The sequence below is a fragment of the Platalea leucorodia genome (genome assembly GCF_965183815.1).
Source record: "Platalea leucorodia genome assembly, chromosome: 1".
Lineage (NCBI taxonomy): Eukaryota > Metazoa > Chordata > Aves > Pelecaniformes > Threskiornithidae > Platalea > Platalea leucorodia.
In genome coordinates, this window is record NC_138823.1 from 72474743 (window position 1) to 72490386 (window position 15644).

At 40.9% G+C, this 15644-nt stretch overlaps 1 protein-coding gene across 1 annotated transcript in view; it reads left to right on the forward strand.

Moving 5' to 3' along the window:
* The window catches only part of EPB41L4B (erythrocyte membrane protein band 4.1 like 4B), a gene marked incomplete at both ends in the record, with an annotated part of 177372 nt that overhangs the window by 113479 nt on the left and 48249 nt on the right, over positions 1–15644 (forward strand). Inside the window, one exon of the mRNA XM_082304048.1 lies at positions 8661–8786. Coding sequence (XP_082160174.1) covers positions 8661–8786 — 126 coding nt within the window. The remainder of the gene's footprint in view (positions 1–8660; positions 8787–15644) is intronic.

Sequence of the window (15644 nt, forward strand, 5' to 3'; positions counted from 1 at the left end):
AAAAGGGCTGTGTATCTATAGAGCATAAGTTTTCTTTTTTCTGGATGAGAGAATCCAGGAGATGGAAGTCAAGGCTGAAAGTCAGTGAGTCAGGTGTTTCTAATAAAAAGTGAAATCTTGGAATATTTTTTCCAACGTTCTAGTTAATTAAACTTAATCCATAATGCACTGGATTTTCTGTCATGAAGACTTGTTTGAAGAACCATGTTCAGGGTGTGTCATGGGGTGGTGGTGTAGTTCAGCTAAAGACTGCAGTCCTTACGCCTTATGAATGTGGTCATGAGGCAATGACCTACGTCATGACTTTTGGAGACTTCTGAATTAATGAATGAAGGTGGAATATTTTAGACTTTTTCCCAAATCTATTTGGTTATCATCAGCTCTGAGGAGTTGTCATTTTGTCTGACTGATTGGCTTGAGTGGGGGTAAAAAGTTAAATCATAAAGTAGACAAACTGGGGTGAAATGGAAAAGAAGTCATCTTTTTCCTGTGGACATTTCTCAAGTTCTTCTTCTAGAAATAGTCTTAACTGGTAATAAGTACAGTTTTTTTATAGGCAAAGCTAATTAAGCATTGACATAGTTTGCCAAAGGAAAGTTCTCCATCTCACAGATTCATCCAGTGAACACCCAGGTCTTGGGAGAGGAGCACTGTAGTTCAGATGTAATTACTGATACTCTGTCTTAACCCCAGCTGAGAACATTCACTTAGGTGCAATGTCCAAAACATGCTTTAAAGGATGGTCCTACGCTATTGAGCTTATTGACAGCTCAGTTTGGCATATATAAAGGGCTAAAGTGAAGAAGTGAGAGGACTCTTTCCATGTTGACCGCAGTGCACAAGTGGATAAACCAGTCTGGCCTGTGTTGCACAAAAGCTCTGAACAGATGATCTCAATGGTACCCTTGTGATCTCAAAATGAGTAGATTTATGGTCTTTTTTTCTTTCTTTAAATGAAAGCTTAAAACATTTTGGTCCTGTATTCCACCGTACTGTGCAAGTAGTCCCAATAGAGTCCCTGCAGCTTCTGCCTGGCAAAGCCTGACCTCTGATCCTCTCGCTCTTCTTTCTTCTCTGAAAATCCATGCAGGGAGAACTCAGCTCTTCTATAATAAATGGTTTTCTTTGGCTTGTCCTGACAGCTCTAGAATCTTGTCCGCAGTCAGATGGATTATTTATTTAAGGACTAATTAGCAGAATGCAGTGTCACAGCAAGTCAGTGCTTCACAATAAATGCAGCTGCACAGTAAATGCAGCCTGTGTCTGCTGTGGTGAGACTTCCATCAGTCAAGGTTTAGCTGATGAAAAAGTCTTGCAATGAGCACCAGGAGCTGTTAAATGCTTCAGTTTCTGGCAGAAGCCAGCAGAAGGCAAGGCTAGAGACATGGGCTGCCTAATGAAAACCCTCTCCTGGCAGTCATAGAGGGTTTGGGTTTAAGAGCTGGGCAGCAGTCCCATGAGCAGCGGTTACCATGTGAACGCAAAGGAGGCCAGTCCCTCAAAATTTATTAAAATTGCCATTTTGAGCCTATTGAAAATTGTACGTGCTCTTGAAATATGCCCAGACTCACCACCAGAAAGCACCTCAGCAATCAAGCCCTCACGTTACAGGCTGTGGGTTGTGACCGACAAATCATTCTGAAGTTCTGTTGGCCCCTCGCTTGTGGTTTCTTCTTCAAGTACCATTTTCTGACCTAGATCCTAGTGAAATGTGTACACAGAGCTCATAAAGCTAAAACAAACAAACTGCAGGTCTTTGAGCTTTGAGCCGTGTCAAAAGCAGATGGCTTCTCCAATGAAAGAGAGGGGCATGCTGTAAATATTGAGCTAGCCCTGGGTTCAAATGCTGTGGAGCATCACCCAGCGCAAAGGCAGTGGGGCAAGTTAGACAGGATTGAACAGCCCTGAACTGCGACAAGCATTTTTCGCTATGAGTGTGGCCTCTAAAGCTCCTTTGGTTGTGGTGGTTAACTAGCTACTCAGTCCAGCAACAAACAGATTTTAATGACTGGTCAGTGTGACTAGTTTCTGGCAAAAAAATGAAACGTTAACAGCTCTCCTGCACCACTCCATTGATTCCTATTCTACTAAATGCTTTTTATTCCCTAGTTTTGCATCCTCTGAAATATTATGCTTAAACAAAACCAGTGAAGCAGTTATGAAGCTGCTTCATTTGCTCTATTTCTGAAAATAAAGCAATGGTTTCCACATCTATTGTGGAGTCCCAACTTTCACTCCCTCTCTTCCTGTTGCTAATTATTATTTTTTCAAGCAAAGTGCTTTGGGGCTGGAATTTGTCAGGCTTAATAATCAACCCATAGGAGAATTAACAAGAAATTGGGTAAATTAGATTCAGCAGTTAATTAATTTGATTGTCCGCTACAGCAAACTTCGTCTCATGGGAATGATGGATGGATGTGTCCAATCTCTTTTCCAAAGCTGTTTGGTACAGTGGACGTGTCTGTCTACTTACTGAATGATAAAACTCAGTTTCAATATGCGTTTCATGCCCTTTGGTGCTAGTGGACTCCTTAATCTCCAGGAGAGACAAGCCTAAGTCTTGTAGCTGTGAATGTATTTCTGATTTTTCTTTCTTGCAAGCCTTTCCTTAGAAAAATATGTTCTCCCATCCCCCCTTGCTCCATGTGTGCGCGTGTGTGTGTGTATATATATATAAAATATAAAGCCAAGAATGCATTGTTAGGACTTCTGAAATCTTGGGCATCTAGTAATGATTAGTCCAAATGTAAAAGTGATTGATGCAGCATCCCTGGAGGTATTTAAAAGACATGTAGATGTGGCACTTAGAGACATGGTTTAGTGGTCGACTTGGCAGTGCTAGGTTAACGGTTGGACTTGATGATCTTAAAGGTCTCTACCAACCTAAATGATTCTGTGATTCTTTGAACACTAATACAGTCCAAATTGTTCTACCTCTTTTCCTGGTGTTATGCTCACCCTTCCCTTACACCCCTGGGTCCTAAGGTTGGTGATTTCATTCTGGTGGGGGACAAAGGGGGTGTTATGATGGTCATGTTCATGGTTTCTTCTTCTAGGATCCACTTCAGATCCTTTTGTATGTTTGCAAACATGCTTTTACACCTTGCTTGCTCTCTATTGATCTGCATCTTCACGTTACACTCAAATTTACTATACATGGTGACTTTTACATATATATGCTAGATACTATGTCTTTTCTCTCTTCATTGCCCCTAAAACCAGTTTTGTCCAGGTCCAGGTCTGCATTTCTTTAACTGGCCATTGGTGAGTTGTTTATAACCATGGGGTCTCCAGGGCCAGCCTGTGCCCCTTGTGCTATCTCCAGGGCCAAGCCTGTGCTCCCCTACACCACCTCCTGTGTCTCCACTTCTCAAGGCCTCTGTTATCATACCAGCCCTGTGTTGTTTTACACTACATCGTTGTGTTAAAGTCATAAATGTCTCATTCTACAAAGAATAACTGCTTGTGTTACTGTTTTCTATGTAAAATTATTGCTGTTACAGCTGAATCTAGGAAAACAAAGCTGCAGGCAGATCGAGAAAGGTTCAGACAGAGTGAGCCTGATGAGCCTCAATGGCTTTGCAAACTCTGTTCAAAGCTTATGGCCTTTTGCTAGCACGGCCACACCATATTACAGGGCTGCCCAGTTACGCTACTGACTGCTTGCAGGTGATACCACTGGCAAAAAAGCTGTGGAACTACCTGCCCCATGCACAACTGCAAAGACTAAAGCTACTGCAGTTCCAAAAAACATTTGTGGTTTAAAAATACCACAAAACCAACTCACTTTATTGATATATCTGAGACACTTCTGTGTGATATGCTTATCAGATGGTATACCCCAGGAAACATGGCTACCGTGACCCAGTAAGACTATCATGAAGCTTGGCACTGACAGAGGCAGGATCTAATAATATTGAGCAATAGCATTTTATAAAATAAATTTGATACCAGGAACTAAAGAGGTTTGTTCCAAGGATATAAGCATAACAAGATTTATTGGGAGTTATATCTTTCATTAGACCAAATGATAGTTGACCTGAGGAAGGTCTTATCTGTGTATCTGACAGTTTGATGAAGGGTTTGTTTGTTTGTTTTTCCAAATGTATTTTTCTAATAAAAGATGCAGCTTCTGATTGCAAACTTTGCCTCAGATAAAAATACCACGTAATCATACAGGTCTTACCATTATGGTATCTGTTCGTAATTGGTGTTAGCTATCATATGGAAAAAAAATCAATAAATCTCCTGGTGGAAAGGGGGCGAAAGAGTCTGTAGATTTTCATGCACGTTTGCAGATACAGCTGAGTCCCAGGAAACCAAAGGGTTTGACCTTACATAGCTAATGTGCATTCAGAACCTATATATCTGTGTTGTCTTCATTAAAATTTTACCTCCCACTAGCAGTGATGGCTAGCAACAAAGAATAGACCTGCATTCCTAAAAAAAAAAAATTAATTCTATTCTTCAGACGTCTCCAGCTAACTATGTGTTTTAAACATACTGTTTGACTAAGAAGAGACTCTTGATAAATTCAGAGAGGCAAAAGATCATGAATCTTACTCTTGGTACAAAGTTTGATGTGGAACAAAGCATGAACCTTTCAAAGCAGAGAGAATAGAAATGTTAAGTACAGAAGTGGTATCACTGTGTTTCATGCAACTATTTTTATATTCTGTATGTGTACCTAATATTCAGTTAGCTTTGCAAACCAAAGCCAGTGTCATCATTATCTAACACTGTACAAATCTGCCTTCGGTTCTAGTATCGGCAAATGTAATTGAATTTAAAGTAAATGTTTGTGAGGAGAAAAGCAAACCTAAGACCTCAATTATAAAAAGAAAAAAGGCATCTAATTTAATGTGTGTATATATCTGAGCTTGTTCAACCCACTTCTATCAAACCCACTTAAATACAATTCTCCAGTGTTCTCCTTCTTGGAAAAATAAAGTTCTGCATCAATGGTGAAAGTGATGTGAACACATTGCTATTTTTTAGCACCAGCAGAACTGGAGATGGAAAATTGGAGTTTTATCAGGTATCTTAACTTAATGTTTTTTTTCCTCATTTCTAAACCTTCTAGAATGAGTTTAGATTGCAATTTTAAGCAAGAAGATTATTTCTTTCAAATGCAAGTTTGACTCTCAGACATTCACTTGAAAGGGGCATCTCATTCTTTGGAATTACATAATAGGAAATGATAAAATTGGAAGTTTCATTAACATTATGCCATGTTTAGTTTTCTAATGACTTCCACATAGAATGCTCTTAGTTTATAAATGAAAATAAAATTTTAATAACTGCCAACCTGGTACAATATTTGAATGCCCAGCTGCTATCTTTATGCTTCACTCATCACAGCAAGCGATAAGGATTCTGGAAGTGTAAGATTTCTTTATTATACAGCAAAATAAAGTAGATTACAGCTTTCGTTCTTGCAGTAATGGTATATAGAAATTCCTAATGCAGGCAGGTTTTAGATCTTTGATTTTCTTATAAACTAGTGAAATGAACCGTAGAAGGTACTGCGTGGTGTTGTATAGTCCTGAAATATGTTTTTTTCTTTTGCCTTTTTGATGACAATTATACTTTAGGAGTTAAATTGGGGAATGAACGGGCTTATATGTAAAGATTAGTGGCATTAAGAAACAACAGGAGCTTATACAGATGCTTAGAAGTGCTAACAGTCTGCAGTAAGCAGGTGCTACTTTGTTCTATGATTTGAGTTCACTTTTAATCTGGATCTTCAGTGCCACTGACTATATGTGTAATAGTTTCAGCTAATCAGCTATGTGAGAGCAGAATTCAGTAATGATTCAGGATGTGCTGCACTGTGGCAGAAAAGTCCGTCGTTGCCAAGGCAGGCTGGCAAAGAAGCCTTTCACATATGTTCAGAAGCTAGAGGAGGACTGGGTCAGGTCAAGCACTCCCAAGCCCCATATGGGGTTTGTGTGCAGTCAGCATTCCTACTGGGGCAGGGGGAGGTGGTGGCCTTCGGCTGCTGGTGAGCAGGGCGAGGCCAAGCAGCGACTGCAGCAATGTCGGCTCTTCATGTGTGATCAGTCACTAAAGGTACCGCTGCTCCTGGTGGGGTGCAAGCAAAACAAATTTTGCTTGCTTGAAGGTGAAACCCTTAAAGTGTGACCCAAACAAGGGCTAAAGCAGAACTGAACGCCCATGAATGGCTTCTAAGAAGTCTTTAACCTCCAGCAGCAGCAGCAGCTTTCCCTTTTCAGCCAGGTCAGCAAGCATCAGCATTTGGACTTCTCAAGTTATAAGAATCTTAATGTGAGACTTGCACATGAGATCCGGCACTGGGGACAGTCTCCGTTACAGTCATCTGATATAATCCTGAATACAGTAGGAGGTTTAGACCTTTTGAGGGTTCCCAGCTACAGGACAGCCCTGAGGGTTTTTGTCTTGCTTTTTGTCAATGTGGAGAAATTGGGCAGGGGAGGAAGAACATAAGGACTGAAAAATATCCATATCCATCTGAATAACAGATGGATGGGTCTTTGGAACTTTTCAAGTTACGAAACAAGCTTGTGTCCTAAACATGCATCAGTTGTCTTGATTTAGCTAGTAAAACACAGTTGCTTAATCTTGCTTGACTGAAATGACATTTGATTAATATACAGTGTTAAAACAAAGGTGGCGTTGTGCATGGCCTTTAGAAATGCCACTGCTTAGTGCGTTGTTCTTTCTGCTGTTAGAAATCAGTACACTTAAAAATTGACAATAATAGCAGCCCTTTTGAAGTGTGTAGTAGTGCACAGTGACTACCAAGACTATTGGTGAAGGAAGAGTTGTGCTTTCTTTACAGTTAATTTTGTCATTTTGAGTATCTCTACTTAGCTTCATGAGTACCCCAGAAAAGACACCTATGGCAAACAAATATTTCATGGGTTTTTTTCATATGCTTGCCAGAACGACTGTTATATTCAGGACTGAATAAATGACTACAGTTCCATAAGTTGCTCCAGCTAGATGCTGTCACTTTTCATTTTAAGTATTTTATTTTTCCCTTAGGAGGAAAGTGGGGAGAATGAAAAGTCCAAAAATACCTTCCAATAAAAACAGTAAATGTGGCTTGGCAAATAAACATGTAACAATTATTAGAAATTTGCCAGAGAAAAAAAAAATATCGTGATGAGCAATCCTTTAACAGACAGTTGTTCAAAATCATACCTAGCAGCTATGACATTTTGGATGCAGAAGTCTGCTGGACCAACTTTGCTTACACATGAAAAATATCTTGCAGTCTCAATAGAGTTCTGTGGAGGTCTGGCTCTTTCCCTCCCCAGTGTTTGCAGACCAGATTCCTCAGGCAACATAATTGCATTTGTGATTTGCTCCACTTGCAGAAAGCGTCCCCCAAATCTTGATGTTCCCTTTTGTCTGTGATTGTTTGCGGACCTGAGAGGAGAGTCAGTAAGACTGTAGTTACCATCAGCCAGTGGGATGCCATGTGGGAGGGCAGGAGGAAGGATAAAGGAGGCAGGTTTTGAAGTTAAAGGGCTAATCATATGGTAATTTCAGTGGCTAAAAAATGACCGGTTCTGTCTTGAAATACCTTGTCAGAGGTGAACCTCAAGGATGCGCTGGACCTGGTTTCCTGATGCCTTGTACCTGTTTTGGCTGAAATCTGAATGACAGCATTACATATCCATTCTGTCCGGGTGTATATGACCACACGCTCTTTGCAGCAACGAGAGTGGAAAATGAATGCATAGTCTAGGCTGTTACTCGGTTGTAACTCAGGTCTCATTTTCAGGAAGAATAGGAAAGTTTGCAATGGCTGTTACGCCATTGCCCAATTCTTCTTTAAAAACATATAAGATATTATGGTTTGATTGTTTAAGAGTTCGCGTTTACAATCCTGGTCTCATTCATACCCTGTTTGTTTATACGTTAGTATTACATTGTCCTTTTTGTTTTCTCTTTTTTCTTTTCTGCATGGGAAGTTTATTCATGCTGGCATTTCTGCTGGATGTAGTTTGTTCAACGCACAAAGCCTTGAGGTCATGTTTGAACAGGTCACTAAACTAGCTGTCCTGAGGCTTTAGATTTCTGATCCAGATCACTGCATAGGTAAGGGGTTGACATCAAGTGGAAACAGCAGCAGCAACGTTTAAAGTCACTGGATTTTCCTTTTCTTTCTGATGAAGGAGATTCTGCTTGGCTTGCAATTACATGGAGATCCCTTCAAATCCCTCTGGTTAAATTTGCAAAGCCCCTTTACATTCTTCGGGTGATGTAAGAAACCAATGTTCACTATAGTTGAGTGTTGTGAACTTTTCTTTCTTCTGCCTGTTGTGGGATATTTTGAGACAATGTTTTCCTTCCTCAGTGTGATCACAGGTTTGGGCAACCACTCCAGGGCCTGGCTGGGCATTTTCCTTGTATCTTCATTCCACATCAGTTTCTTGCTTCTATTACTCAGGCTTCCCTGAGGCTTTTTTTGTCCTGAAAATAGTATCAAGTCATTAAATATTTTGAAAACTTTTTATTGTAAGATGTATCTATCAGGGTATGAATGTGGAGGTTTTATCCAGTATTGCTGAATCAAGTTGTTACAAGTAAAAATTTGACCTTTGACCATTTTGCTAACTTATCTTTCTAATATATGTCACTGTGCTTGTCTTTTATATTAAATCTAGGGTGAAGAGAAGAAAGTGTCTGAAAAGACTCTTCATGCCCCTGTGTCGCCTTCCTCTGTACCTGACCATATGAAGTGCAACATCCTTAAAGCTCAAGTGGAAGCTGCTTTTAGAGTAGGTGCCCAGGTAATCTGTGTTTAATATTTCACCTTTCTGTTTGTGGCATAGCTTACACCAATTTTCCAAAATCACATCATTCCTGAGGAAGCACCTTATTTTACCTCAAGTATCCACATTGACCTAGCTTTCTCTAGCTGCTCTACAGTTTCTTCAGGTAACTCAAAATGATTGATATGATGGAAGTAGGAAATTTGTCCTAACTAACATGAATAATACAGCCGAGGGAGGCTGAGAAAATAGGAGAGAAGGCCACAGGAAATCTCCATGTTTTCATTTTGTCACTGTAGCTTTTACTGACTTTGTAGCTGAGAAACAATAAGCTCCGGAGTTTTCTGAGGCTACCCACCACTCATGGAAACTGTGGTTAAGGGCGTTCTAAAGATAATATCTATGCATCCAGATGCAACCTTTATTTTAGAGGATTAACTTGAGCTGTCTGAATGGGAAATGTTAGCTAGTCTATTGTTTTCTTACTTGTTCGTGTGCTTTTAACTAAATTTCAAGCTGCTGTTTTCACGGCTGGGTCAGTGTTTACATCGGATACATCCTGTTTCAAAAACATCACAAGTCTTATAATAATGTCACACAACTGAAAACTGCTGCTAGATGGCATGACTGTAAAAGGTTAATTTCCCAGTCAGAGGTAAATCTAAGTAAAACCTAAAATATGTGATTCTTTTGAAGTGTCATTTTGTGGACAAAAGATAATGCCAATTTTGCCAAAAATAAAGCCAAATAAAATGCTTTAGGAACAAAATTAGAGGCAGAAGATTGGTATGAATCTTATCCCAAATTCCTGTGGTATCCTTGTGCATACTATTCCCTTTGAATACAAATTATGTTGGTGTTTCCATCACTTTGTTTCTTTTCACAATAACATATCAGGTCAACTTGCCCTGCAAAGGATTTTGTTAACGATCATCTTTGTGTATTTGTTGTTCCCTGGTAGATCTTTCATCTAAGTCCTAGATTACATCTGGTCTAGCTAGACCTAAGGAAGTACCAAAATTTGGTTATTCTGACTGCCCTAGATTTGAAGAGCAGAAACCATAAATCTGACAGCATGCGGGGGAAGGAGGTTGGGTTTTTACTTTTAGTTTTTGCTTAAAGCAGTTCTCTCACCTCTCCGAATTCTGTGTTGTATCAACTGTATTTTATGCAGCGTGTTTCTTGTTTGATTGCCCTTGGGTTTGCCCTCTGTTTTTCCTGTATGTCTTTTCTACAGGATGTCATAGTATATTTCTCACATTTGTATTTTCTCCTGAATATGCTTAATGGTCATGTTTGACTGGATAGTTAAAGACTGGAAGCAGTGTGTGCTGTTGCATTCAGAGTACAGCATTATTAAGGTGAGATAGGAAATGTGCTAAACATATGCATCTCTCAATTCACCAGCCCTGACTTAATTTTTCACCCTGAGGCTTTCCAAGGGAGAACATCCTGGGTTGCTTTTTCATGCATGCCATAACTGTATTCTTTAGCTGCTGCTATGTTGTAAATAAGTTTCAGAGCAAGCTGAGCATTCCTTTTTTCCTTTTTACCTGTGTTGTTTTGCGCAAGGCTTTAGCAGTCAGGTTGGATTAAGTAGGTGTCTGCAGGTTTGGCCCCGATGAGAAAAGTCTTGTGATTTCAGAGAGAAGGAGGAGAAGCAAGACTGTTGTAGGATAGCACGTATTGTGGAAAAATAATGGCATACGGTTCAGTTTGAAATTTCTGAAGCTTTCAGTGCTAACAAAGTATGGCTTAAGAGTTATAGCCAGTAAGTTAGGACATCACCTTAATCATGGAAATCCTCATTCAAGTGCCTGCTTAGCCACAAAATTGCCTGTGGAACTAGAGGTGAGTTCTTCTGCACTTGAGCTCCCCTCCTGTCAAGTATATTACCCTTCCTGGATACATTGCAAAAATAAGTAGGCAGAGACCAGGCGATGGTCAGCCATCACAGTAAGAAGCTGTGGCTAGACGAGCACTAGCAAGGGCAGGGAAAAGGTCCAGGGTGAAGGAATGAGTAGAAACACACCATCTATCACCTAGAAAATGGGAGGAGGGAGAGGGCTGCAGGAGGCCCCGATAAACCACCGTACCGGCGTGCCATAAAACCACCCAGTTATCTTCTCTGCTCCCCCCGACCCAAGCAACTGAATACCAGTAGCTAAGCCATTTCCCAGCGGCAGTTCAGTCATCTTCTGGGAAAAGTGGGCTGGAATAGCATTACACTGCCCAGAGACACTTACAGCATCCTTTTGAGGGAGCAGATAAGAAATAGTTTCTTCATGGAAGACAGCTTTTAACTCCATGTATTCCTCCAGGGCTGTAACCCTGCCCCTCTTTGACCCCATCTGACATATGCTGCTGCCCAGTATATCTGCAGGACTCACCCTGTTATCCTCTGCCCAATTCTGTCTTTTGATGCCAGTTCCATATTAAATCCCTGAGAAGTCCTGCCTTCTGGCCTTATTCTTAAGACTCCAATTTCTCATCTCTTGTTTTCTGTACTGTCATATTTCAACTTACAAGGCAGCCAAGGCAAGAGTATATCTAGGTTTTGTAAGGCACAGCCTATATTCCTCGAGCTGTAAAGCAAGACAGGCTGATTTTCCTCATGTACACCATAGATTCTCCTTTATTTCATGGTATCACAAAAGAGATGAGTATTTGCTCCTCTCTGCTTTGTAAAAGGAAAAAGAAAGAACCAGACTCTGTCTTATGCACATGCTATTTGAAATTAAATGTTCTTTTAAAGGCTGGGTAGAGTATCTACTAAATATATTTTTAAAACATACCCAAAAATCTAGGGTCTAACTTGTCCTTTATGAAACTGCATGGGGCATCTTCGTTATACAGTTAGATGTAAAAGCATGAGAAAAATATTGGTGCACTGTAGGTTTGGATCTAAAATTAACAAACTGTTGCTTGAAATATTTGTAACAGCTCTCTCTCTAAGCAGTGGGAATATTTTCAATACCATATGCTACTAACATCAGGATGTGACAAGTTTATGAAGGAACCTCCTGCATGTAGTAGAAGAAGAAGCTGTTCCTTGTTAATTCTGAGAACGGAGTGAATGTTTGCAAGTGGAAAATATAAACTGGGACAGGAAATTTTCTGTAGTTTTCTGTCTTTATGGCAGCTACACACCAACACAAGAGAGAGTCTTAGAAATGAATGATTCCAATGCTTATGATCTCAAAAACAAAAAAAAAAAAAAAAAAAAAAAACAAAACAGAGAAAATTATGCAACACATTCGAAAATATATTCTGGAAGATGGTCTCTGCACTGCTTCATTTCAGAATTATGCTGAAGAGCTGTTTATTGTGTTCCTAGGGGGCAATACACCATCTCCCATGGCTATAGTCCTGACTTAGAGACCGAAAATTTTTAAGTTTATGGTGCTGACCACTGAGCCCTGCATGTGGTTTAGAGTTACAGAGCAGCAGAAAATGAATAGGAGTGAGTTTGTTTGAAGTTGGAAGTATTTATGTGCCGTTCTGCTAGCTGGAGAATCAAACTACAGTGTGCATAGGGATGCTGGAAGCTGAAGCCAGGAGCACACTGCCACAGACACCACAGATGAGAAACATGAGGAACCCACACATGACTGTGGGAACCTGTGGTTTGCACAGAGCGTGCCATACAGTATCTGTAGGTCTAGAGCAAAGGAGCAGTATTTCACAACACACCTTTCAAACCGTGCCACAAGGGATCTGCCACCTTCTAGCTGACAGACTGCGTATCACAGTTCCCACATAATTAAGCTCCAGGGGAGCACTAAACACTGTGAAGCAACTGACATCTTTTCTTTTTTTTTTTTTTTTTCCTTTTTTTGCACTTATTCCAGACTCTTCATTTGAGAGGGAGTGGTATAAAGCAGCAGTGAGGAGCTGCCAGAATACAAAAGACCAGCTCTCCCTGGCATTTAAAACCCCTTTGCAGCTTGCATGAGTCAGTGCTGATATGCCGTGATTGATCAGACGACTTGTTAGTATCACAAAGAATCCCTTTTGCCAAACAGTTCATGGCCCAGCTGATGGAGGAAAGATACTAGCAGGTTTCGGTTGCTATTTATATCCACTTTGGCTCTGGGCAAATCCTAATTACCCTTAGAATTAAGCACAGGCTCCTGAGCAAATGTGCAGCTATCTCAGCAGGGCTTTTTCTTTTGGCTGGTAGTGTGTGTTGTGTTCTAGTAGTTTGTTGTCTACAAGCGGTGTTTATATTCTTCACCTGTTACTGAAGCTTTCCTAAATCCTTGTGTTGATTTAAGTCTAGCAGGTTAGCGCAGGGAAGGAACTGAGATCCTGTTTCTCATAGATATCTACTGCAGCTGATTTTTGCATTACTCGCATTTTTTCTCCATCTGCAGACAAGGGAATGCCAAGCCCATTTTTAAGACACATTTTTGCCGTGCAGTTTATGGAAGATAAACAGAGGTGACATTACCACCGAGCTGTTCCTCACTGAGCATTATGGGTTGTTTGTTAAGAAAAAGGTGGGAAAAGGTAGTTTGGAGGTGCAGAGCTATTTACAAAAAGCATACAAAATCCCATTCACTTCTGCTTTATCAACCCCAAGGGAAACTCTTGGCTGGCGGGAGGTAGCTTCTATCAGCCAGGTTTGGGTTCTTGAGCAATTGATTCCCCCGCATTGATTCTCCATAAACAAAGGGACATTTACACTGAACAAAGGGACGCTCAATCCCCTAGCCCCTTTCACACACTAACTTTCTTCACAAGCTTATACACATGTAAATTTTTAGGCCAGGTCGATAGCCATCTCTCTCTCTTTCCTCCCTGTCCTAGAAACAGGTACAGACTGATGATCATGTTGTTTTGCTTTAAGTATTGCAAATATGTGAGTAAGTGCAGGTTGCTCGTGCTGTCTAGAGTTGCCTGAAGGAACAGACTGGACTCTGGTACAGAAAATGTCTCAGGACATGCTCGGGTACAGGTGTCATCCTGCAGCCTGTGCTCTCTACATAGACGCAAGCCATGGCTGCAAATGTAAATGAGACCAGGATCAATGCATTATTTATGGTAGAAAGGGTGCATAAGTGAGGTGACTCACAGTGCTAGTCTGTCTTAGGTCCATTTTTGATGATTCTTTGCCTTTTTCATTGTGCTGTCTCCTTTAAGGAAAGATTCAAGTGCAAGGACTTGTCAACTTCAAAGTCCACATGCTTTTGCCATGTATTTCTAGAAAAAATTCGCTGTCTTTATGTGAGCTGGGTCTTTGGAGCTTTATTCACTTAAGGGGATCTGGATTCAAACCCTAATCAGGTCATGAATGAAAATAGAGTAGGTGAGGGGAAGACACTTGAGGATTTATAATTTTATGCAATCTTTCTTATAATAGGACTTAAACAAATCCTTCTGGATCCCCAGAGGAGTTCTTAGCTTTCACTAGATGTTGACTTAAGTACCTTGAAAGGATCAGCTTTTCCAACATTTTAACCTCTTTCCATCATGAATTAGATGCCATTTACTTCCTTCTCCTCCTTTCCTCCCTCCCTCCACCCGTCCTTATTCACAGCACAGAGCTACTGCACAATTTGACAGTCTTTGTACAGAGATCAGAACTGGAATTACGTGAGTATAACAGGTCACAGCTGAGGTGTTCAGGCTGTGGGGGAAGCTTGCACAGCTCCTTATGTACACGATGCCTTCCTTGCTAAAGCTGTTGCTGTTAGTCACCCACTTGGATGAGCAATAAACTCACTGGCGAATTTCAGGCTAAGTAAAAAGAAGCAACTGCACTGGGACTCTCGACTGGAACAGCAGCGAGCACAACATCACGTCAGTTATAATTGCTCATAACAATGGAATTTAAAAATGGCTCAGCTTCAAGCCCGCTGTGTTCAGTCACTACGGGGAAACAGGTTTGCTCAACTCTAAAAGCGAGGCTACAGGAAATGAAGGGTGTCACAGGTATAAAAACACAAGATTTTGAATGTGTGTGGGCCAGGATGATCAATAAATGATACATGGCAGCTCATTAGAAGTATGTCAGCAATGATACCTGAAAGTCAGGGAAGGAGCTGAGGAAATGATGTGGCAGCCTTGGTGAGGTACAGAAGCGGAGGGAAGATTTAGATAAACAAATGTGGGAAAAGGGAAATCTTTGATTTATTCCCTGGGATACTGGAGGCAAATGTGGCAGTGGTGTCACAAAACTGTGACAACACATTGTGGATATGTCAGCTATGTCTCCTAGCTGGCATGTCTGTAAGTGCTAGTACATGATGAGACAAGTACTGTTAATTGCGGTGATGTGTAGGAGCCCCGCCATAGCCCAGGAGACGCATGGTGCCAGGCCCTGTTCAGAGGGAGAAAAACAGAGTAGTCTGTTCCCAAGAGACCTAACCGTCATGCTTTTCACCTGAAAGGATGCATTTGACATATTAAATCACCAAGGTAGGTTTACCTTGGCAGGGCGTTCTTCCTAATGATGTGTTGCTTAGCTTGTATTATCTAATGAGATCAGCCAACAATCGGCGTGGCTGGCAGATGAGAAAGATATTGATGAAGAGCTGAAAAATCTGGTATGCTTCAGGCCTCCTTAGCATCATTACGGAGCCAGAAAGAGCCAAGATAGAGGAGTATTTCCAGGCCACTGCAGTGAGAGCCATTGCTTCCTTTCCTTTGAAGATCTCCAAACGTGTGAAAGCTGTATTGCTCCCCCTTCCATTCTGTAACTGGGAACTTTGTGAAATTGCTAAATAAGAGACATCATGTATTTCATAGGAGCCTTCCAGACCCTTGTCTTTCTCAAATGAGAACCTGACAACCCCCCTTGGCTGCAGTGATCAGATTCTTCATGCAGTCTTTTTTGCTGATTCAAGGTATTCCTGTTGTGCATCAGATGGG